Source organism: Pseudorasbora parva, chromosome 24, assembly GCF_024679245.1.
Source record: "Pseudorasbora parva isolate DD20220531a chromosome 24, ASM2467924v1, whole genome shotgun sequence".
In the NCBI taxonomy this organism is placed as follows: Eukaryota; Metazoa; Chordata; class Actinopteri; order Cypriniformes; family Gobionidae; genus Pseudorasbora; species Pseudorasbora parva.
In genome coordinates this window covers 19,589,750-19,614,909 of record NC_090195.1, presented here as the reverse complement: position 1 = coordinate 19,614,909, position 25,160 = coordinate 19,589,750, and the positions used below count along the sequence as shown (strand labels likewise).

General features: G+C 36.9%; 1 protein-coding gene across 4 annotated transcripts in view; it reads left to right on the top strand.

Annotated features, from left to right (window-relative positions):
- Positions 1–24,532, top strand: part of ncoa2 (nuclear receptor coactivator 2) — a 148,515-nt gene extending 123,983 nt beyond the window's left edge. For 2 of the 4 annotated variants that reach the window (XM_067435023.1, XM_067435022.1), the window contains exons 13-22: positions 2,993–3,193; positions 6,153–6,392; positions 6,576–6,705; positions 6,883–7,045; positions 8,093–8,389; positions 9,398–9,475; positions 9,564–10,026; positions 12,231–12,408; positions 13,615–13,807; positions 21,295–24,532. In XM_067435023.1, coding sequence (XP_067291124.1) covers positions 2,993–3,193; positions 6,153–6,392; positions 6,576–6,705; positions 6,883–7,045; positions 8,093–8,389; positions 9,398–9,475; positions 9,564–10,026; positions 12,231–12,408; positions 13,615–13,807; positions 21,295–21,309 — 1,958 coding nt within the window. In that variant the 3' untranslated portion in view covers positions 21,310–24,532. The remainder of the gene's footprint in view (positions 1–2,992; positions 3,194–6,152; positions 6,393–6,575; positions 6,706–6,882; positions 7,046–8,092; positions 8,390–9,397; positions 9,476–9,563; positions 10,027–12,230; positions 12,409–13,614; positions 13,808–21,294) is intronic. The other 2 variants (XM_067435025.1, XM_067435024.1) reach the window with 2 other exon arrangements.
- The last annotated feature ends 628 nt before the right edge of the window (positions 24,533–25,160 follow it).

Below are 25,160 nucleotides of genomic sequence, written 5' to 3'. Positions count from 1 at the left end.
TTTCTCACTAGAAATGACATCAGAAGTGTAATATGTTGGTAAAAAAACATACATTTACACACAAACTGACCAGCAAACAACTTCTGGACGCCATCTTATTTTCCCAGCTCCCAGTCACTGAATGGAAAGCATAGGTTTGTAGGATATCAAAGGCAGCAAAGGATACATGCATGCTGCCTTCAAAAATCGATCAGATGAAGAGACAGAAAGTGAAGCTAACATTAGAATCGGATGCAGATTAATGCTTTCCTGCCTTAAAATGTGTCCTCCGAAGGCAGCATTTTCCAGGTTTCAGACGCAGCCTGTGTGTTCTTAAAACATGTTTGATTTCCTCAGACACGGATTCCGATTTTTAGACTCTGATTCCCTTTAGTCGATCGCACATAGCGTATTCTTCTTTGAAATGTCATCTCAAGTCTGCAGACTGGCTCTGACTTTCGACAAGAAGCATTGAATTGTCCAGATTGTAAATCTTGGCAAAAAAGTGTAATGCGTTCCACCCTTAAAATGCCCTAATTATGTTATATTAAAGGTTCCTCATTTTGTTTTGGTGGTCTCCTACATTGTTTACATGCATCCAAGGTCAAAAAAACACTTTTGCAGCATCCTCTCTTCTCTCACAGTGTCTGAAACTGTTAGATAAAGGACTTGTTTTCTCTAAACCGGTTCTTTTCAGAGAGCATGCCCTGCTCTGATTGGTCAGATCTCCTAATCTGTTGTAAGTGGTCTACCGCTTATTGCACGTGTCGGAAACAAAACGGCCATTACTTATTTGCTTCTTTAGCCTACACCAGACACTATCAATCATTTTGTCTCGAAGTAGCATTTTAAAGTTTCTGAGTTAATAACTGTGCTTTCTTTAAAATCCCTTAGTTTGTTTTCAGGTTTAAAGTAGACTTTAAAGAACAGATTTCAAATGGGCCTATTTACACCTGCTTATATCTGATGCGTTTTGCAGTAGCGCTGTCATATGTTATTACGTGCTCTCGCATGTTCATTTTTTGTACCATTTTGGGAGATGTAAAATGTACATGTGGCATCAATAACCAGATGCATTTTGTTCAGTTTTATCTGGAATGTGAAAAAATCTGACCCCTGGCCTACACATTGATATGTACAGTAAAAGCTGTTGGTTTTCTTATATCAGTCCTCATCCTATGCTTAAATGGATTTGGTTAATGACATGTCTTCTTGACATGTCAATAACATTAACCAAATTTGTCCAGTCCTCAACTACAACTACTGTGTTTGAGGGCCAGTGGAGGTAGATGTTGTTCGCAGGGAGCCATTGAACACCATAGGCTGGCATTATGCACATTTGTTACAAACCTACCATAGAACTAAGGAACTGCGACTGGAATTGCTGACGATTCAGTTCAGAAGCAATTTTTAAACAGCTATTACACTCTATATATGAAAGGTAATATCCGAGAAAAACATAATTGGGGCACTTAAAAAAACAAAACTGAACGTGAACAACTTTCCAAGCATGCTCGTTTTGTATACAAATAGTCATATAATTGCATTATCGCTCATATTTATGCACAATGACCCTCTTGAACGCTCATGTAAGAGGATTAGACCAGTGTAACGCACTTGGTTTGAGCCTTCTGTATGTTTTGTGTATGTCACCTTTAACCAGCTCTGACATCATAATCATATTCAGACTTTCCCTGAGAGTGTGAATGTGTTTACAAGAAGTGTTATTGACTAGTCTTGGGGTTTTTTGCACTTGAAAATTCCACAGTCCATGAACAGCGTCCTAATGTTTTTGCAAAAATATTTGAAATACATGAACGTGACAGTGAAGTGAACCCAGAGCGCTTTACATTTACAAACATGTCATAATTTTTGTGAAACACCCTGAAACTCTTCAAGCGTGCCCAGAGGCTGACCGAAACTGTAAGCGAGTAGAACATGCCGCTTTTGTTTCTCATCCACATGATTTCAGCTGCGCGGATATTCTCTCTCACACACTCTTGTCAACTGAGACTTGCCAGTAAAGGCAAAGGCCGCTAATGCCACACAGTTTGTGTGTGTGGAGTCATTTACTTAAGTGTAATTACAAACACTGACTAGTCAACTACTTCTGGTAAAATAAGTGAGCATGGGTAGGTATACAGACTCCAAACCATAATAAAATACAATATGCATTTTACAATATCATTCACTCATTTTCAAAAGGTTTTTTATGCACTACCGTTCAAAGATTTGGGGTCTAAGATTTTTTTTTGAATGATACTTTCATTCAGTAATGTTGCATTAAATTGATCAAGATTGACAGTAAAGCCATTAATAATGTTAAAAAATATCTATTCATACAATCTAATTCTGAAAAAAGTCCATCATAGTTTGCACAAAAATATAAAGCTGCAACATTGATAATAAGAAATGTTTCTTGAGCACCAAAGCAGCATATTAGAATGATTTCTGAAGGATCATGTGACTGAAGTAATGATGCTCAAAATTCAACTTAGACATCACAAAAATAAATCACATTATTAAATTATAAATATAACAGTATTACTGCTTTTTACTGAGTTTTTGATCAAACAAATGCAGCCTTGGTGAGCATAAGTGACTTCGGTAACACTTTACTTAAAGCCTTGATGTATAATTCATTATAAAGGTATTCATAATGTACGTTATAATCCATTAAATCTTTTCATAAATAATTGTAACCAAAGTTAAAATGCATTATAATATTCACAGATTCCTTGTTACAACGGAAATTGTTTGTTTGTCTTGTTTTAATGCATTATACTTTCTGAAGATGTATTATATCTGTAATCTGCAATTATTTATGAGATCATACAATGCATTATAAAGTGCATTACAATGCATAATTATCGCATTAAGCTTTAAATAGTGTTGCCGAGACTTCTTTTAAAAACACCCGGTAGTGTAATTTATCTAGAAAGACCAGACTCACCAAACTAAATAAGGTTTTTTTCTTACTGGATGTTTGCTGTGTGTGTGTTTTTTTGTATAGATTTCGGTGCGCCGCGGCCAGGTCATCCCGGCAGAGCTCCTCCGGTCAGAAGCGTGTCTTTGGAAATGAACATGCCTGCTAAAGGTGCTCAGGGTCAGTACCCTCTGATGAGGAACAGCAGCCCCTACTCACTCATGCAGCAGCAAGGCATGATGGGAAACCACAGTGTCATGCCTGGTCAGCCCAACATGGTCAATGCAGGTGAGTTTAGCTGGGGTCATGCAGCATTGTAATGACATTTAAATGTGCAGTAACGACAAATAAAGGACATAAATGAAGCTTGTCTGCACACATGCACCAAAACACTTGGCTTCCTCCACACTTAACGCCTACTATGAGAGGAAAGTTCCAATTCCGCCTCGACCATGTGCAAACCTAAGTTTCACTGTGATCGCCGATGCACAGTCAAGTATGACGCTGTTAGCCAAGAGGAAGACAAATGTGTAAAACGGCACAAAAGTGCTGAGTCAGATCAAAAGAAAGCCCCTCTGTTTTGTCTGTGTGGTGGGTTGCATTCGCATGCACATAAGGTGAGACTGAGCGGCTAGATATGAATGACTCATAACCTTTGGAAAGAATTGCTTGGTTTTTTTTTTTTTATCTGATCATATCTTAATTTTATTTTCAGATGGAAGCTTTTTAAATTGTAGTTATGTGAACTGAATGATAACATATTGGTAACACTTTAGGTTAGGGTCCACCAGTTTCCCCATAGTTAATAGTTACTTGTTATCAGCCTCAGACGTCACTTTACTAGAAACACTTCAGGAGTTTCGAAGTCGTCATCTGATTGGTTGAATTCAACAGTACATCCGCAAGATGTGTGTTGCGTGCTTTAACGGACCGCCTGGAAACAAATGCTGTGACGCCAAGCTCCCTCGTGGAAGAAGAACACCGTCGTGTTTACAACCGAGACAATGAACGCTTACCAGGATCAACTAAATGCTGGATTTTCACAAGTGTGTGAAGTTCGCGGCTCCATTGTTGCAGTAAATTTGCACAACGTTCTTCAATTAATAATTTATAGATGCACGTCGGTCTGTTATTGTACATCAACTTTACTTTTTCATGCCCCTAAACAAGACGCTGGACAAAACGAACTGTGATTGGTTGCAAGCGTCCTCTTAGCCGGTCCTTGACCAATGGAATCTGGAGTCCAGACCTTCTGCCATCAGTATGAAGGTTTGGCTAATAGCTACTTAATAGTGAGAATTGAATCCTAATCTAAAGTGTGACCCATATTTTATATATTCCATAATTTTTTTCACGTTTATTTTGTCAATCAACCCTATGGGACCCTTAAGGTCTGGCCCACTTTGCTACTGTCACTAACTCTAGGTTTTACTAAACGTACGGACATGTGTATATGGGAATGAAAACCGAAACAATCCACAGTAACTTCTTAAGATTTATTGAAAGGCAAAAATGCCTCCTGTGTCCTCTGGCTTGTTTTAATTGTGGCCAATATCAGAATCCAGTGGTCCTGAACTGACCTGCATGTGCAAAAGAACAATGCGTAAGTAAACCTAGAAGACAATAACGTTATGTTTTTATTTATTGTGTAATCTGCCACGTAAGCCAGTGAATTTATGCTCTGGCAATTTAAAAAAACAAAGACGAGGATGAGAAAATAGAGAGCATAGTTATTAAACATTTATGATTCGAGCCCTCATATTTTGCTTGTATATAGAGCTTTCACTGTAATACTTTTGAGCTCTGACACGTCACTGTCCTTCACTGACTAACTTTCACAACTGTCTTGATAATATCAGGTGTGTAAAATCTTTTGAAGTGACTCCCATTAGCGCAGAATTGTGACGATGTAAAAATTGCATGAACTCTGGTATGACTGTTCAGTCTGAAGTCACATTGCAAAACATCTGACCTGTGGATTTAGAACATATGGAAGTGGCACAAATCGGAATTGGAAAGATCTGATTCCATGTTGTTTGTGCTGTTCACATTGTCATGAGAAAAACAGATCAGTCACAAAATCGGATTTGGGCCACATTTGTCGGGAGTCTGAATGCAGTCACTCTAAAAAGGGACAATAACAACATTTTACCTTATTTTTGTATATTATGCATAAAACTGTGTTAAAAACTAGCCCGAATACATAGAAAAAGAACAAAAGCTTGTGACAGTAGTAACAGTTTTTAAGGAAGGACTGGCCATATATATATATGCTTGTAGAAGGTGTGAGGGGATGGGATCTAGAGGGCAGGGTAGTGGGGTGGCTGGAGAGGAGAAGTTTAGATACTTCAGCCTCAGTGAGTGAAGAGAAGGAGGAGAGAAAATGTTTGGCTGAGGGTGTGGCTGATTTAAAATTGTGTGTGTGTGGAGGTGGGAACTGACTGCTGATGATTGTGGTTTTATCTGTGAGAAAATGGGCAAGATCGTCTGCAGAGAGAGATGTGGTGGGAGGTGGTGGAGGGGGACAGAGGAGAGAGTTAAAAGTTCTGAAAAGTGTGCGTGTGTCTGAGGTGCTGTTGATTTTGTTGTGGAAATATGAGGATTTAGCTGTATGGACATCATGTGAGAAGGAAATGAGCAAAGATTGATACTTACATACATACATACATGCATACATACAATGCAATATACATAGGAAAATATAATAGCTTATCTCCCATATATACATATATATATTACTTCTGAAACTTTTTTTAAAGATTTTTTTATGGCTTTAAAAGGTTTTCTAATGTTGCCAGGTTTGCACAAAATAACTAGCCCAATGGACAAGCAAATATAGCCTAAAATATATGTTAATCCACAGGAAAAAATCAACCCACGGCAACAATTGAAAAGGAAAAACATGGACTGGGCAACACTAAAGGTCACTAATGGGCACCAAGGCTGCATTCATTTGATTAAAAATATAGTAAAAACAGTTATATTATGAAATATTACAATTAAAAATAGGTGTTAAAATATTTTTTGAGTAATCCTTAAACTTAACTGTAACTTTTGATTTGATTTTAGGCATCCTTGCTAAATAAAAAGTAAATTTTCTTTGTCCCAAAACTTTTGAACGGTTGTGTAAATTCTCACTGAAAATTGTTTCAATCAAAAATATGTTAAATACATTTGTATTTATCATAAATTACTTTTAAATGTAAACCTCTCTGTTTTTGTTTTTTTGTTTTTGTTTTTTTAAAAGGAGTCATGGGTAGTAACGGTCAACGTGTAGGAATGCAGCAGGACGGTTGGGGCGCACAGGGTCCTGGTCCCGTGGGTAGCGCGACCTCACCCGCCACAGCCGCTCCCGCCGGCCAGCACTCTCTCCCGCAGGGGGCGCTCCACGCTCGCATGGTGGCTAACTCTGGCACAGGCATGCCCATGAGGCCTAGCAGCCAGCCTGGACCCAGACAGATGATTCAGTCCCAGATGATGACCAATGGTAAATGTACACTGCACAGATATTTCTCAGCTTTAAAGGAAAGACTTTTCTTCTCCGTTCGCTTTTTTTTCCTGATCCTAACAAGTGTTATTTAGTGACTTATTTACTAATGCAGATCTATTAACAAAAAAAAAAAAATTCTGCAGTTTTAGACATGTTTTATCATTTCTGTTTTTTCTTCAGCCCAGTCAAACATGGACATGGGCATGGCTGGCCACCAGTTTCCCCAGCAACAGGCACCGCCCAATCAGACGGCTCCATGGCCAGACAGTGTGATGCCTATAGAGTCGGTGCCATTTGGGAACCAGAACAGGTAAACAGCATTTATTATTGTCACTATTGTTAGACCCTCTGCTTAATTGGAGGTGTGTGCTGTGCACATGTTGATTTTGTCCTTCTTTAACAAAACTGCTAGACAAACGCACTTCATTATGGGATATCCCATCATTCATGTTTCAGTTGCTTAATCAGAGCCTCTCATGTCTGTCAGCTCCATATACAGCGGCTCTCAGGAGGATGTGCTGTGCCCCCCTGCCCCCGAGGGTCCGGCCGATGAGGGCGCTCTCCTCAGCCAGCTCTACACTGTCCTAAAAGATTTTGATGGTCTAGAGGAGATAGACCGTGCACTTGGTATCCCGGCATTAGTGGGACAGGTACATTTATCTTTTATAGCCCAGTCCCTTTTTTCTTTCATCGACTGTATCCTTCACTAAACCTAGTGATGCACAAAAATAAAGTTTGCATTTAGACTAAAAACTAAAAATAAAGTTTGTTGGAAAGTCAATATACATGCGTACTCTAAATGCTTACTCTATTTCCTTTCATAATAAAGTATCTGTTGTGATACTATGCACAATTTATAAAAAGTAAAAAAAAAAAAACTATTATCTCGACATCTGAAATGACCAAAAATGATTGAAATGTATTAAATAATCAACACTCAAACAAAAACTTGTATATAAACATTTAGATTGCACATAAGGCAGTTTTTACATCAACTTTTGTTTATATAATTAATATAATTCTTTCTACTCCAATTTGTCTTTTCTAGTTAACTAACCAGCTTTGGACATTGAATGACTTTCCTGAGGTACAGTAAATGTAATGTTGCGTGACATTAACAAGCTGCTTTATTGATGTCTTTCCGCAGTTGAAACACCGAGCGATTGCAGATATTTTAGTTGCTGATATTTCTGTGCATCACTACAAAATCCAGGACCGAAATATCTGATTTATGTTAGGGCTGTCAAACGATTAATCACATCTAAAATAAAAGTTTGAGTTTGCATAATATATTTTGGTGTACTGTGTAGAATTTACTATGTATATTTGGATACACACATGCATGTATACATTTTAGAAAACAATTTATGTATACACTGTATATATAATATATATTTATATAGTTTATATTATTTATAAATAATATAATTATTTTTATATATAAATATAACAAATGTTTCTTGAATATATACATGCATGTGTGTGTATTTATATATACATAAAAATTATACACAGTACACCAACATATATTATGTAAACTCAAACTTTTATTTTGGATGCGATTAATCGCTATTAATCGTTTGGCAGCCATAATTTATGTGTACTATTTATTAATAATGCACCTACACAAGACATAAAGTAAATAAGGTGTTTTATTGCTTGTTCAAGTGTAACTGTGTATCCTCACACGTGTTCAGGCCCAGCCAGTGGAGCAGGATCAGTTTCCTGGTCAGGACCCTGGTATGATGATGGATCAGAAGCCACCCATGTACAGCCAGCAGCAGTATGCTGCTTCCCAGGCCCACATGCAGCAGGGCGGGTACACACCCATGCAGGACCCCAGCTTCCATGGCATGACGGGACAGATGGGGCAGAGGCCGGGATACCCCATGCTCCGTGTGCCGGCCAGACCAGGACTCAGACCCACTGGGGTCGTCCCCAACCAACCCAATACACTCAGACTGCAGCTTCAACACAGGCTACAAGCACAGCAGGTATAGTTTTTACTCTCATACACAAGAAGAAAGCCCAGAGTGTGATTTTAAGTAGAATAAAAGTGGTTATATCTGTATTTCTTGTCTATATTATTTTCTGTTCATACCGTCAATTTCAAGCAGAGTGATCATTTAGTTGCTTTAAAGGGGTTGTTCACCCATAAGTGACAATTCTGTCATCATTTACTAATCCTCATGTTGTTCCAAACCTGAATTACTTTCTTTTATTTGTGGAACATGCAAAAAAATGTATAATGGCCAACAAACACAAGTGGAGTAATACAAACAGCAAAACATTCTACCATTTGTAAACTACCATTGTAAACTACCATTCACTTCCATTGTATCTGCAAAAACCACTAAGACATTTCTCAAAATAAATACTTTTTTGTAGGTGAACTATGCCTTTAACAAAACCATTTCAAGTGGATATAAACAGCACAATGGAAAGCTTTGCCTGTGTATTTTTAATTAACTGGTGACAGTCAGCCGATTAGCTTAGCTTTGTTAATCCAAAGACTTAATACACAATCGTTGTCTATCCTTACACACACACAGACACACATTAAAGCTGAAAATATTGTTTAATGTAAATCAGACATCAGATGGTGACTAGTACCTTCTTTGGTTAGCTGCCCCCTGCTGGACATTTCAGGAATTGTTCCTTGACCTCATTTGGGTTTATTTAGGGGTCATCGCTCATAACTGTTTGGTGTCTGATCATTTCAAGATACCAGCAGTAATTATATATAATGTGATGGTTATTATTTAAAATATAATTTGATTAGATTTTTTTGTGTGTATTTTTTGAAATGCTTTACCATTTTTTCATGATATATATATATATATATATATATATATATATATATATATATATATATATATATCATGAAAAAATTGTATATTATATATAATATATATATATTATAAAGTATCAGTATCATACAAAACAAGAGTAGCATAAAATACAGAAAAAATGCCTATGAAAATAATTTGTGTCTCTCCCAGAATCGTCAGCCTATGATGAATCAGATGACTGGAGTGTCAAATATGAACCTACCTCTAAGACCCAACGTTCCAAATCAGGTACTGCGAATCAGTTCCTGCATACTCTCTCGTGCACCGGTATCGGGCTTGCCTAAATAACACGCAGAACTCTCTCTTTGTCTCCCAGGGGACAATCAACGCTCAGATGCTGGCCCAGCGGCAGAGAGAGATGCTGAGTAATCACTTGCGTCAGCGTCAGCTGGACCAACAGCGGCAGCAGCAGCAGCAGCAGCAACAGCAGCAGCAGCGCAGCATGGTCATGCGAGCCCAGGGCCTCAACCTGCCGCCCAACATGGCCGCAGCAGGCATGCCCGGAACCATGAGCAACCCTCGGATCCCCCAGGCCAACCCCCAGCAGTTCCCCTATCCGCCCAACTACGGTACAGGACTGGCCTCGCCGCCCCCCTCCACCAGCCCTTTCTCCCCCGGTTCTCCCAACCTCCCCGCCCCCCAGCTCCTCTCCCACAGCGCCATGCATGGCTCTCAGATGAGTCTAGCTAACCAGGGGATGCTGGGCAGTCTGAGCGGACAGTTTGGGGCTGTTATGAGCCCTCAAATGCAGCACAGTGCCTTTCAGTTCCCCAGCTCAGGTACTGCCTGCCCTTTCTCTCTGTCTGTGTGTCATGCGCTTCCACACACACGCACAAACACCTGCGACCAGCAACGCTACAGGCTAAACTTGTGTGATCGGAGTGTACGGTGAAAAATCAATGGCGTCCAGGGCCGGTCAACAGGGTTTAATTAGAAACGCAATAGTTCAGAGACAGGTCAGCTGTGTACAAATACTATTTCAGCAACTATAGTGACATCCAATCTTAAAAATCATATTCTAAAAGACCTAAAATAATTAGTTCATGCAGAAATTATAATTTTGACATTATTTACTCACCCTCATGTTGCTCCAAAACACTTTTTTTCTTCTGTTGAGCACAAAAGGGGACTTTTTTTTTTTCTAACCAGCTTTTTTTGAATGAAGACACTAAAATGACAAAAAAGCATCATAAATATATCATAAAAGTGATCTGTGTATTTTATTCAGCAGCCAGGATATTCTTAAAAAAATCACCTTTTGTGTTACAGTTGTTATTGTTAACTAAAACAGCTAAAAATAGTTTTATGAAATAAAGCTCAAATCAAATCAAATAGAAACATTAAATGAAAAACTTAAATGATAATTACAAATATTGCAACTAACTGAATTAAGATAGTTCTAAAATTACTAAAAATGGAATTACAGAAATAAAAATAAAAGCTAAATGTAATTAATGTACAAAATAAAAAAAGCATGTAACAAAATCACTAAATTGTAAACTAATATTAAAATAAAAATGTATGCAAAATATAAAAATATTGTATAATAGCATATAAATAATACTAGAATAGCACTAGAAGAAAGTCATTCATGTTTTGGAATGACACAAGGGTAAGTAAATAATGACAGTATTTAGATTGTAAATAATAATTTTAAGAGATTTATATTTTCAGGATTATTTACTGTATTATTTATAAAACTTAAAACCAAAATTCACTAGAATTAAGTTATGTTCATATTTATAATCTGAACTTAAGGAACCATTTCAGTGAGTATTTGGCATTTTAAATGTTTGTAGTTGTTCAGTCAAGTATTGTGAGGTAATGGGTTATTTAGCGCTTTATGCTTGATAAGTACTATTCATTTAAAAAGGTATTGATGTAGTGCACTTGAAACATCTTAATGGTTATGGCAGAAGGTGGCACTAGAGGGCAGAAGAGTCTCTTGAATGTTTCCCCCACATGAAATGAAGAATTTATTACAGGAATAGTCCACGTTATTTAGAACGTATTATCTATGAGCAGAATTCTGTATTAACACAGAAAATTATTATGATTTCAGTTTGTAAAAACAAACGGTGTGATCATTTGCATATTTTAAACTGCCACCTGCTCAATGTAATTGGGCTTCCATTGAAATAACTTTTTATGAACTGCATTTTGCATTCTTTTTTACAAACGGAAGAATGAGTTGATAATATTTTGTGGTAATCAGCCGAATTCAACCGATCCAGACATTAAGAATATCCAGCTTTGCCACAGTAGATCTTTAGGTAACACATGAGCTACCGATGCAGTCAGAGTCAGTGTATCATACTTATTCAACGCTTGTGTTGTGTCAAACCGTTGATAACTGTGGGTGTCTATGACTGTGCTGTGTCATATGTGTCAGTGTCTGTCCTGCATAGACTAATTGGCTGATGGTGATCAGTGGAGGCGGAGCAGTTGATTTTTAAACCAATTATGCGGTGACCCAGAACCCATCCCCAATCCTGCCCATTACCCACCCACCCCTCTTTTCTCTGGCTATCTCAGCCACTAACACTAACCTGCATGTGTAACTTTACCTTACTGCCTGCTTAACACCTCTAAACCCCTCTAGTTAAACACGGAATGCGAGTCCCTCCTGATTCCTCACTTTTGATTATGGAGATGGGCTGAAACACTTCTCAATATGATTTATGCTTTCTAAAAATGATGATCAGCTAATTAGTTTGGTGAATGAATGATTTGATTTGGTTTGCATTTATTGTGTGTGTCTGAGTATGTTTGTGTATGTTTAGATTTTTATTTATGAATATTATGAATCCGTTTTTTGTTACAGATTATAATTAATTTCTGGGTGCTGTTGTGAATGAGTGCGAGAGAGTGAATATGATGTGAGCACTGTACAGTAATAGTTATGTGATTTGTATTTAATTTCTTTGATGTATGTTTATGTCAAGTCGAGGTTTGTCTCCTCACATCTGTGTTTGTGTGTCAGGTATGAGTCAGCAGTCGGATGGCGGGTTCGGTGGTGCCGCCACCCCTCAGAGCCCCCTAATGTCTCCCAGGATGGGCCACGCCCAGAGTCCCATGATGCAACAGGCCCAGGGCAACACTTCTTTTCAGTCCTCCCCTGACATGAACGGATGGACACAGGGCAACATGAATGCCAACAGGTGCAGCTTTATCACATGACATTAGCAATGTTTCTACCCAAAGTTGCGCGTTTGACTTGTGTGCAAAATTGGAATTTTCCATAAAACATTTGTGACTAGTCGAGGAGAACAAAATCGTCTCTTCCTAATAAACTGCCGCTAAATGTCAGTAAGGAAAGAAGGAGAATTTTATATAATCATTTTCGTAATAAATTATTTGCGTCTCAGAGCGTGCAGACAAAAGCCAATAAACATGTTATCTTGCTTTCGGAGCCAGATGCCTACTGTTTGGAAACGCGGTCATGTAAGACAGTTCTGGAAGGTAATTATACCAAAGCACTTTGACGACAGACTTTGCTCAGGCTTTTCTGAATGACCAAAACAGCATTTCAGATGCTGTGCAAAAAGATCGATCCACTGGTAGGTCCAGTAATGCCGTCCCATTGTGCAGTCACATGATTGTTTTGCGTGTGCACATATGTGTTTCCTTATCGGATAAAAAATGTGTCTGACTCAAACTAGTGCATACATTTTTTAATGAGCATTTTTAGAATTTATACTCGTCTTGGCATTTCCATCCAGCAATGTTTTTTATGCGATATCCCAAAATGCACATTAAAAATAGGTGGATGGAAACAGCTACTCGCATGCTGACATATTTGTGATCGCTGTTACTTTTTTAAAATATATATATATTTTATATACTATTTTTATGTATATATATATATACACACACACACCCCACCAATCTAAAGTAAAAAAGAAATACATTAATTTAAATTCTTTTTAAAGAAATTATTCAGCAAAAATGCACTAAATTGATCAAAAGTAAATACATTTAAAATGTTAAAAAAAGATTTCCGTTTCATATAAATGCTGTTCTTTGAACTTTCTATTCATTCTAAGAATCCGCAAAAAAAAGAATTGTGTTTTTACAAAAATATTAAGCAGCACAACTGTTATAAATTGATAATAATAGGAAATGTTTCTAAAGCACCAAATCAGCATAATAGAATGATTTCTGAAGGATCATGTGACACTGAAGACTAGAGTAATGATGCTGAAAGTTTAGTTTAAATAAATTATTTTTGAACAAATGAGTGCAGCTTTGGTGAGCAATAAATTAAAAAAATTAAGTTATTAAAAAAGATATTTTTGTCTAAGACAATTAGGTAGGAAACATTTTACCACCTAAAGGGTCTTAAACCTTTATGCTTCTCTCCACAGTATGTTCACGCAGCAGTCGCCACCTCAGTTTGGTCAGCAGGCCAATAACAACATGTACAACGGTAACGCCATGAACCTCAACGTGCCCATGGCCACCAACTCGGGCAACATGGGCCAAATGGGCAACCAGATGAGCATGAGCTCAATGAACTCTGGACCTGGGGGCAACATGGCCAACATGGGCCCTGAACAGGTTAGACACATGCAGTCATGATGTGACACCTTCATCTATGAAACGGGTGAATGTTTATTGCTTTTTGGGAACTCGTTCAAGCTCCACTGTTCCCAACAATCAACTCAACTAGATGGTTTGAAAGCTCAAGATACTTTTAAAACCCATCTTTAGAGTGAAACTACTTTGCAGTGCTTGTCAAACTCTCAAACTTTTCAACGCTAAATAATGAAGCACATTTAAACCCCTCAATGTTCCAGCCAAGAGTTTAGTAAAAGCGTTGCACCGTAGATTTATTGGATGCTTTTATTTACTTAAACCATTAGACATAAAATGTCTAATGGTCAGACTTTAAGTGTCTGAGGTCACCAAATAGCGTAGTTGACTCTGCAACTAGCTCGTTAATAATTTACTCTAATTATCCCGAGTAATTTTGCAGATGAGAGGGATGATGCAGAACTAGACATAATAGGACAGTGATGTGATTAGTCGCTGGCAATTAGTGCCTGTTTGAGGTGGATCATGAGATCATATATGCAGACATGACAGACTTTGAGTGCTAAATATCAGACATGACGTCTAAAAGTCAGCTAGGGTTTGACCACACATTCCTGCACGCCCAGAACTAACCAAATCTTATCATCAGATTATAACATTAGGATCAGTATTAACAATATTGTGGTTTAATCATGTAAATAAAAGCTAAATGAAGTTTTTTTACTGTGTATACATGTTTTATATATTATATATGCAGTATACTAATATATACAATATTGTTCAAAAGTTTGGGATTAGTTATTTTTTTAGCAAGGATGCATTAAATTTAGCAGAATCTCGAAACAATCCTGAAAAAAAAAAATTACACAAAAATATTAAGCAGAACAACGGATGGGAAATAATTAAAATAGATCTCGGAATAAAATGTCACAAAAACCATTTATTGCTATATTTTTGATCAAATAAATGCAGCCTGGGTGAACATATTTCTTCTTTCATTTAAGACATGAAAAAAATATCTTATTGACCCCAAACATTTGAATCCTTTAACATGTTTACCTTTAAAGGCACAATATGTAAGCTTTTTGGATTAAAATATCCAAAAGAAACAAATGCTATATATTTTGTTGACTTGTGTATTTATATTATTCCAAATGTTTTCAAAAATGTTTAAATCCAGAGAAATTAACCATTTTAACCAGAACACTGACCGTGTCCATGCGTCGCCTATCAATGACATCATACCCATGTGTTACCCTTGATTTCCGAAAGCATGGAAACACTAAAGACGCTTTAATATATTAGTTTTATTAGAAGGGTGAGCAACTGTTTGGATTCATTCAACGACAGAAAACTAATCAATCTTATATAGCTCAACATAATTAGTCTTATTGTTTAAATCTTGTTTTCTTGATTTACCATAAGTACCATGTTTTGCCATGCCAAATATGGATCTAGCTCCCTGCAGTGCGCAACAAGTGTCTCATAGTAGCTACCAGGCTTGTGCACAATTCTTGACTTTGAATTTAATTAAGAAAATTGTGGTTCAATGTTGTATAGAAATAAAACCAAGAGATACACTTTCCTAATTTGTTTAAGGAAATATAAGCAATTTTGAGGTTTGAATTGAGGAACTGTTTAATAAAATTAAGGAAAATAAGATTACTTGATTATTTTAAGAGAATTAGCTCAATTATGCAGTTTTATTTAGAGAAACCATTGTTAGTTCCCAGCATGCTTTGCATATGGCCGGAAATGGAGATTAACATTGAAATGAAGTGTTGTTTAATGTGTGTTTGAGTGAAGGGAAGCATCTGTTAGTGTATAATGTTCATTTATGTTTGACATTTCTGTTATGTTGAAATTTTGACCATTACCATTGTACAGAAGAGTAGAGCTTATAGTTAGGTTGTGATGTGAATAACTGCAAGTATTATTATTATTATTATTATTATGAAGATGAATTTTTGTTTTGTTCAATGAGCAAACACTTTGCTAATGCTAGTGCAATAACAAGTTTGTTTCTAGCATTGTGCCAGTATCAAACAGACTATTAATTGAATAACATAACTAAAAGTCAAATATAAACAGGTAATTTCCATTTACTTATATATATCAAAATCAACTTTCTTTTGAAAAAGCACATTCAACTACTAAGATTTAATTCATCATAAAAAGTACTGAAATATGTCATTTTGTTACCTTTTTTAAGTAGATACTGTGTAATATTTTTACAGGGTAGATGTGTGTAATGAAATTGTTATTAAATTACAAAATTAATGTATTTGTTGTATTACTGAGGTAAAATGTGTCATTCAATTAGTTACTAATCATATTAAAAGGAAATTGCTTTGAATTGATAAAGTAATCCAAACCACATTTATAATGGGTAAATTATAACAGTAAGCAAATACATTTCCAAAGTAACCTTCCTACACTGAATGTGTGTGAGATTCAACACATTCTTTCTGTTGTGTGACTGTGGAATTTCTTTGAATTGTCATGAATTTAATTCTACTTCCTGTCATTCCAATTCAAATTCCGCTTCCTGTGGGGCGGAGTCAATTCAATTCAGATTACAATGAATGAAGGCCAATTCTGAAATTCTGTATTTTGTACAAGCCTGGAAGCTGCTGAGCAGAGTAGCACTATAACATAACTTTAAACACAGTCAAATGTATCTGATATGATAAAACAGCGCTGCTTTACCCCACAAATGCATGTCCGGAAGCGGTCGTCTGCGGCATAATAAAAGCTCCACGATCATCAAGCTACACCTTTGTTTTGAATAAGCGACCTCTAGCGGCGAAAAATTACATATTGTGGGTTTAAAATAGTTCTTTAATATGTTTTCTTAAGTGATGCACTCTCGCGCCAGTTATGTAGTAAGGATTTTTTTATGCTTTACACAGTCCGCTGCAGCTTTTAAGCTTCATTAAATAGTATGAATATTTAACCAAGTTGCATCGGTTTGATCGTGTGCACTTGGTGTTGTTATAAGTCCACAGGCCGTTGAAAACTCAGTACGCTGATTTATTCCCAAGATGTGTGTATAGTCGGTAGTCTTTAAATAATTTAGCATTTTGCCATTAGTGGAGGTTTAATGAATTATTGCTCTCTGTTTCTTAGCTGTAATTATCTCTTCATGGTAACACAAAGTTTGGCATTACAACACATTTTAATGAGGGGTACATAAAACTGGGTTACAAGAGCTTTTAAAAAGTAATTTACCTGACATTAATTATTACAGTTTATTTTGTGCAAAATAACATCCTCCTCATACAAGCATATTCTCATATAATTGGATGAGTGTAGATTTTTATAAACTTATGGTCACACTTAAGATTACAGTCCAATTCTCACTTTTAACTAACTATTAGCTACATCTTTTTCCTCAATAAACTCCTAATTATTACTTGTAAATAGTAAGGAAGTTGTTAAGTTCAGGTATTGGGTAGGATTAAGGGAGAATATGGTCATGCAGAATAAGGTCAGATACTACAATGTGCTTTATGAGTACTAATAAACAGCCAATATCCTTGTAATATGTATGCTAATAAGCCAATAGTTAATAGTGAGAATTGAACCCTGAAGTGTTACTAAACGTATTATTTTTAAAATGACTCTGTAAATGCGCTTCACACCAAGTCATGTGGCCTGTGCTTCATAATCGACTGGATTGTAACCGCTATTTTTATGATTGCAATGTGAAACAGACAGTTTTATCTCATTTAGAAAATTAGTAAACTTAATGAGTAAAATATGAAAAAACACTTTGACATAGAGTGCATTTACTCTTAACTCCCCAGTTTTGGTCATTTTTACAAAACTTTCATGGCCCTGGGAATATTTTGTTGTATGAATATCTGAACATGCAATACATCAAAAGAAAGAACAGAGCCTCTGCTTTTAAGCAAAAAAGCTACATTTTGATCAAGACGCTGAGAAAATCACGTTTTTGTCAAAGACTACAACTTTCAGTCGCTTGTTTTTGTTCATTTTTTGCCTGTTTTCATCCGGACATTCTGTACTCTTTCAGAAGATGCGTAATAGCGCCCCCTGTTGTATAACATTGAAAACATTTATTGCAGCCTCTTTATAGGAGTAAGATCTTAAACGTCTTAAGCATAAACTTATTGACACAGCTAAATATTTCTCCCTTACCCCGATTTTGCCTGGTTTCACCCACATTAAACTGATAGTTCACCCTAAAATGAAAACTATCATCATTTACTCATGGAGGTTGTTTCAAACCGGTATGAATTATTTTTTTCTGCTGAACAGAAAAAAGATATTTGGAAGAATTTGGATAAGCAAACCATTCATGTGCCCCATTGTCCTCCATAGTATGGGGGGGGGGGGGAATACAATGGAAGTCAATGGGGCCTGTGTACAGCAGAGGAAAGAAATTCATATAGGTTTGAAACAACTTCAGGGTGATAATGACAACAGTATTTAAATTTTTTGGTGAACTGTCCCTTTAACCAGCGCTCTGTTGACTTACTGAAGATGCACATGTGGCAGGACAGTGTCCTTACTGTGGTTTAAGCACATTCAGACATCTCTGACTTTTTCTTGACCCAGGAAATTATAAAAATGTGTTCTTATCTCTTCGGCTGAAGTAGAAGTGGTACAGTCAACATACTGCTATTTAGTTAACATCATATGTCACGTAACATCAGTCAGTTACACAAATGATTATCTTTTGACATTGTTATGCTAATATGCATTTGCATATAAACTTGGAGAACGTTTTAATTCAATATGCTGATTTAAGGAAGTTATCAGGGCATATCAGTGTGAATCTTAATGTTCTCAGTGACAGCAACCACATAGCCTATTTCATAACAGATATGCAATGAACACCACAACTTAAAGCATACACAACAACACCGCTAAATAACCCAGCAAACTATAAAACAGAAGTTCACATGATTTATTCATACATGATGCATGCCGTAGGAACCGAAGTCCTGAAGCCAGCACTGCAGACATTCCTATAGAATGCTGAAGAGATTACATATTTTGTAGGCGAAAACCCAGAAACATGTTCGCATTTTAGCACTTCCGGTTCCATTGTCCCAAAGTCAATAGTTTTTAATTGATTTGGGTTTAAAGTCTGAAATTAAGGTCTGTGGTAAACACAAGCTCAATATATTTTTTATGTTTTATTCTACAACATAAAATAACATAAAATGTTTTAAATAAAGACTGAAAGAGTTATCACAAAGACTTTATATTTAGGAAGAAACTGCACTCAGATTACTTGTATGAATGTGAACAATGATATAGCGACGCGATGACGTATGGTTATGGAGTGATTTTTGTGCCATAATTAAACAAACAAATCCAGCATTTTGCAAACAAACACGATCTGTTTTGCAAAGGAAAACTCAACTCGCAAACAAACAGAAAGCGATGTGCAAATACAAAGAACAGTTTGAGCGAAAACGCAGAAGAGTAACAAATATATATGTGTTTTGCAAATAAATGAGTGAGCATGCATATTTCACAAATAAATACAAACCATCCTACAAATTGCATGTAACCTTTGAACAAATACCAAATCTAGTCCACATAAATGCATAGGCCTACATGTTTGTTACTATCTCTCAGCTTAATTATCCCCTCCCCCCAAAAATGAGTGAATTATTACATGCCTGAAATCTGCTGTTTTGGAAGAGAATTGCATTTGTGAGAAAATCTGCACAAACTGCATTTGTGAGAAAATCTACACAAACTGCATTTGTGAGAAAATCTGCACAAACTGCATTTGTGAGAAAATCTGCACAAACTGCATTTGCACATCGCTCTCTGTTTGTTTGCAAGTCGTGTTTTCCTTTGCAAAGCAGATCGTGTTTGTTTGCAAAATGATGGATTTATTTGTTTAATTATGGCACAAAATCCATTCCATATATGGTGCATTTAACCCTAACGCGCACAACAACACCTGCCTGCGAGTAGGCTACACGAAGAGCAGCATTAGCCTCCGACGGCGATTTAGCACCTAAAAAGGGAGCTACTTGGTTACTTGGGGGGGGGTTGGTAAGCATCTCTCTTACCAACGAAGATGTGTGTTTATTACTTTAAAAAAGCAATGTAACTCTTTTGTTGCCGAGAAATATAATGTAGTGATCCAGTAGCTTAGCTATTTTATTGCTAAAAGTCACGGGCGGCGTTGATAACAGGTTTCTGTGCTCCTGAATCTCCGCGCTCTGCATGCGCGCATTCGCGAGCATGCTAATTGAATACCGCGTAGAACGATGATATATCTGACTTGGAACTACCTATGCATCAAACGATTTTATTGCACACCTTCCAGCCAGTCAGAATCGAACATTCAGACAGACCATGGCATAAATTACTTTAGTTATTTCTTAAACTAAAATGTTATGTTTGTTATGTTATAGTTTTACTTAAGATTTCCAGTGAAAACACTAATAACTTGTACCAAGGCTACTTTGCTTTCATTTGACTCGTGCTGTGTGTGATTATAAAGCTGCTGCTGCTGCCACCTTATGACAATAGATTTACACCTCAAATTAAATATTATCTCATCAATGCTCTTTATTTTGTATGCAATAATAAATGCTGCTGCCTACCAGCTGCAATAACCAATAAAACTTTGTTCTAGCCTATATATATTTTTTTCTATATCATCATAAATATTATCGCAAATATTCTTGAAATATCGTGATATCACTTTGAGGCCATATCACCCACCCTTACCAGCATCTACCTAGTTTTCCCAGTCGGTCTCCCATTCAGGTACTGACCAGGCTCGGCCCTGCTTAGCTTCACTGGGAAACCAGTCTTGGGCTACGGGGTGATATGGTGAATAAGCCCCGCCTTCTAATTGAAAGAGCCAATCGTTGATTAGTAAAGCTGCCATTAGACGCGTGTACGCATTAGCTTTATCCAAGCTAAAAATGCGGCTGTTTTTTTCCAGATTCAAGCCTTTAGAAACTAAATTTATAAGACAGTTGTCAGATTCCATTGGTGAAAATTGAATTTAATCGGAAGCTTGGCAAAGAGAATTTCCCCATTCAAAGAGATAGGAGCTGCGCTTGCATGACCGAGAGGTGTTTTAAAGATGGCCGCCGAGTGAAATGACTTTGTTTACAGCCTATCATTAGTGTTATATTTCTAGGGATTGTATTAAGGCTTCAAAATTCATAAAAGTTTTGTTCGTTCATGAAAATGATCTTGATGGACAAAGTTGATCACAGAGCTTCATTCAAAAAAAACTATTGGGTTGTTGTCAAGGGAACCAGAGTGATGTTAACTTTTGGGTTGGCCTACAAAAATACATAATCACTGCAGCTCTCTAGTTATTTACAACTTCATTATTGTTAATTAATATGGCATTTGACCTTTCTAGTATTTCAAAAATACATGGCTCATATATGATTTCTGTGGAAAATGTAAGTTTCTCTTTGTTTTTCATTTTAGGAATGCTCACTGTCAAGTCTAAAGCCAAGGTTTTTTCTCTCCCTTTCTCTTTTCCACAGCAGAAGTATTGTTGACACGGGGCAGAGGACATCACAATGCAGTAAACCAAGTTTAATGAAGATGTTTCATGAGTGATTTTCAGCTGCAGCGTGATCAAGGAGAGTTTGGAGTGATGCTGTGCTATTTAAGCTGCTATCGGGGCCGTACGGGTCTTTAGAGAGCCTGTCTACTGCCCCCTACTGGACATCTCTAGAGGATGCATCAGGGGTACTGGAGCTCGGAGGGGACGAACACTCTCCTTCACTCTCTCTCACACACACATACACACTCACACACTGACACTTTGATCTTCTGGACCTAGAGCCCCCCTCTCACCCCCTCAGTCGAGCACGGCCTTCTGTCTCGTACTTACACCGTAAGCCCTTTCCGTCAGTCTGCTCCGTTGCATTCACCGTAGTGTGACTTAGGTCTCCCCTGACAGTGGCATCGGAATCCTTGTCTCCCATGAATGTATTCCTCCCTCTCTTTTACTCTGTCTCTCTTCTCGTTTCTTCTTCTGGACTTCAGGCTCTTCTTAAGAAGACGCTCTTTTGCCCAACCATCTTTCTCTCTGACTCCTTTCCAATCTGACGTTCCAAAACAGGCAAGAATAACTGCATTTGAAATGCACGCTCAAAATTCAGCCACTTTGCCTTTTTGTTTTCTTTATTGTTTTGTTTCAGAGTGCAAATAAAGATAGAATGATGTTGAAATGGCATCTACATAGATTATGAGAATCCAGATGATGGTTTGTAAAATTAGCTTAATTTAGTTGAGAGGTTTATTGTGTATTAAATTAAGTTTTATTCTAATGTATAGTTTCTTTTTTTAATAACAGTGTAGATTTCTTTATAAACCATCAGTTAGAGAAAAATCACTCAGCGTAAGAAAAAGTGCAACATACCTCTGGATTATATTTTCCTTGGTCCAGTAGTTTCAGAGAGAAGGTGATTTTGTTGTGGTTAGTCAAATGAAATGCTGGTAGATTGTAAATACCAATACTGGGGGTGGGGGGGGATTTGTTTCATGCTATATTTAATTTTTCTCCCCCAATATATTCCCCCTTCCTCCCCTCAAAGTCCAGTCTTAACTGTTTCTGGAACGAGGACGGAGTTTCTCACGACGAGCATGTTCGTTTTGGCGGGAAGATGAGGATGTGCTGATTCCTGTGGTACTAAGGAAGGGGGAGCTGGGGTGCGGTGGCTCTTCTTTCCTGGGTTTGGGGGTCTGAGAGGGTGCTGTGTGTACAGTGTACAGATACTCGCTTGCTTCTAAGCCTTTAGCCGGGAGCCCCACCGGAGGAACCCAACACAGCCATAAACTCAACACTGAAGCGTGCTTTCTTTGTTGTGTGGAGTGACGTGCTTCATGCCAGATGCTATAGGTACAAGCAGAATCCGGTGTGTGTAAGAAAAGACAACAAGCAATAAATATTACTTGAGGTTTTCTTTTGTTTTGTAATTTTTGTACAGGACTTTTCAGGAGACACATTTTTGCTCCCCGGTTTAAACTCAGTATTAAAGACAGATTTTTTTATTGTGGTTTCTATTTTAAGAAAAAAACAAAAACGAGATGTCCAAATCTACTTGTTCCTCAGTGAAAGCAGGTTTTAGTTCTGGTGTAGCCAAAAAAAAATGAATTATTAAATGAAGCATCATTGATGTTTTTCGTGGCTATTCCAACATTCACACATTGTTCGCCATCTTGAAAACATCCGGATCAACGGTTGAGATTTGGATCAAAGGTCACTACAAACACGTAAACTCTTATCGCTGTAATGTTCGCAATACAGTCCTTGTTTTCTAGCCTATCTGAGGACGAAGCCAAATTTCCTCGCCTTTGAATTGATCGACTTACACACATGCCACTTTCATTTTGTTTTCGTCTCATGTCTGCACACAGTATCGGGGTTAGATTGTCGCTTTCGCTGAAAATATCGCCATGCCATCTGTGTTTAAGCTGGTGTGTTTAAAAAAGTACTAGGCCTACATGTTTTTAAGTATATACTGTATGTACCAGCAGCAACAAGTTTGCGACGACCAGCTCTGTCATTATTCGCTGAAGGTGCCGTGGTTGTGTACGAATATACCTGGTGTTTTGGTATAGCTTTAGCTTTTCCTTTTCAACACTGTAAATACAAGTTTGATTTCACATTGTTTGGGGTGAAGCGTCACTCTGGCCACCATTCAAAATGCTCTGTATCCTCTGAGAAGCACCTGCATTCTCTTGTGGGATATCTAATGATCGATTTCAATAAACCCGCTAGCATTTGTCGACTAAAACGAGTAGGCTACTTATTTATTCCAAGTTTTTATTTTTATTTTTGGTCACTATTTGATGAATGTTGGATGCCTTGAACAAGGACTGACATCCATACGCATCTATCATATTGGAGAAAAGCCAGTTTTGAGGTCGCACATGTACCACTACCCTCTGCAAAGTCCAAAGATTGTCAAGATTTTGAAATAAATATAAGCCATGATGTGAAGGTGGTGCAGAGTTTTCTAGACTTTTTATCTGCTAGTGCAAAAGAGCCATTTGTCCTAAAATAAAGAAATAAATCAATGGAGTTGTAACGGCTATTGAATTTCCTAAAATGATTTGTCTTTACCTTACCTTTTGATTTTCTTTTCTGAGACTTTAAATGTGTTTTGTATAGTCTGCCAATTTCTTAGAGCTAAATGCAACAACCTTGAAATGCTATGACTTAGCATATTGCCTTAGATCTGTTTTACCGTCTTGTATATTACAAAAGTTGTCTGTATTATATTTGTATAGCGAATCATTGACAGGATCGACCCAGTTCATCAATGGATACTTACAGAACTCTCTCTCTCTGTCTCTCCCTCACTCTCCTCCAGTCTCAATATTGCTCATTTTCCATGTTTTGTTTGTGATCAGTTGTGGGTTTTATTATTTTGTACAGTCCTGATTTTACCCTCTCAGTTATGTGTGAGAATGAAGACGATGCAATGGGAAATCGAAGCAATATGTAATTTATAAGGACTTTTTGGAGAAAGCTTACAGTGTTGCGCTCCTGAGATGTATTTTTTTTCCCAGTTGTGGTCACAAACATCTCTGTTCATCCGCATCGATGTGTGTAATCTTAGTGTGAGCCTTTTATGCAAAGTTAGATATACCGAGAGAAATTTAAATACAGTTATGCAAGTTGTCAACTAATATGGCTTTGCTGATGCTATTTGATGTTGAATCAAATTGAATTGTAAATAAAGAATTCTGTTATTGCAACATTTATAATCATCTCATGGCTTATGTTTTCCATTTTACAGAGAAAATGATGAAAATGTCTTTCTAAAAGCTTTTGAAAACCTGCCATAGTAGGCTAGGCCTACTATTAACAATGGCGCGCTTGCCGAACCCCTGCGGATATGGATGAAGTTAATAAACATATTTATTAAATGTAAATAAAAATAATAATAAATTGGATTATAAACATTGAATTAAAAAAAACGTTACTCGGGAACTGACTGAATAATGTATTAAGAGAACTTCAGAAAGACAATTACAAATTTGAACGTCATCTTGTCAACAATTATTTATCCTTACCATATTTATAGCCTACGTAGGCCTATTTTAGGATCCATGAATAGGATGATATCTGAGGAATTGATAGCTTTTGCGGTAGCTTGTTGATGATTTATTTAGCCTGAACATAATAAATTTGCCTTAAAATCACAAACATTAATTTACAAAAAAAAAAAAAAAGGCTATAGGCTCGTATTAGCTATATAAATAAGTGTATTAGTAATTGTTAATAATAAGTTAACAATTATAATATAAAAATAACAATACGTTTGTGGTAGCCTAAACGGTTTTGGGTTATGTTTTATTTTAAAGGTAACAATTATTAATAACTGAGTAACAA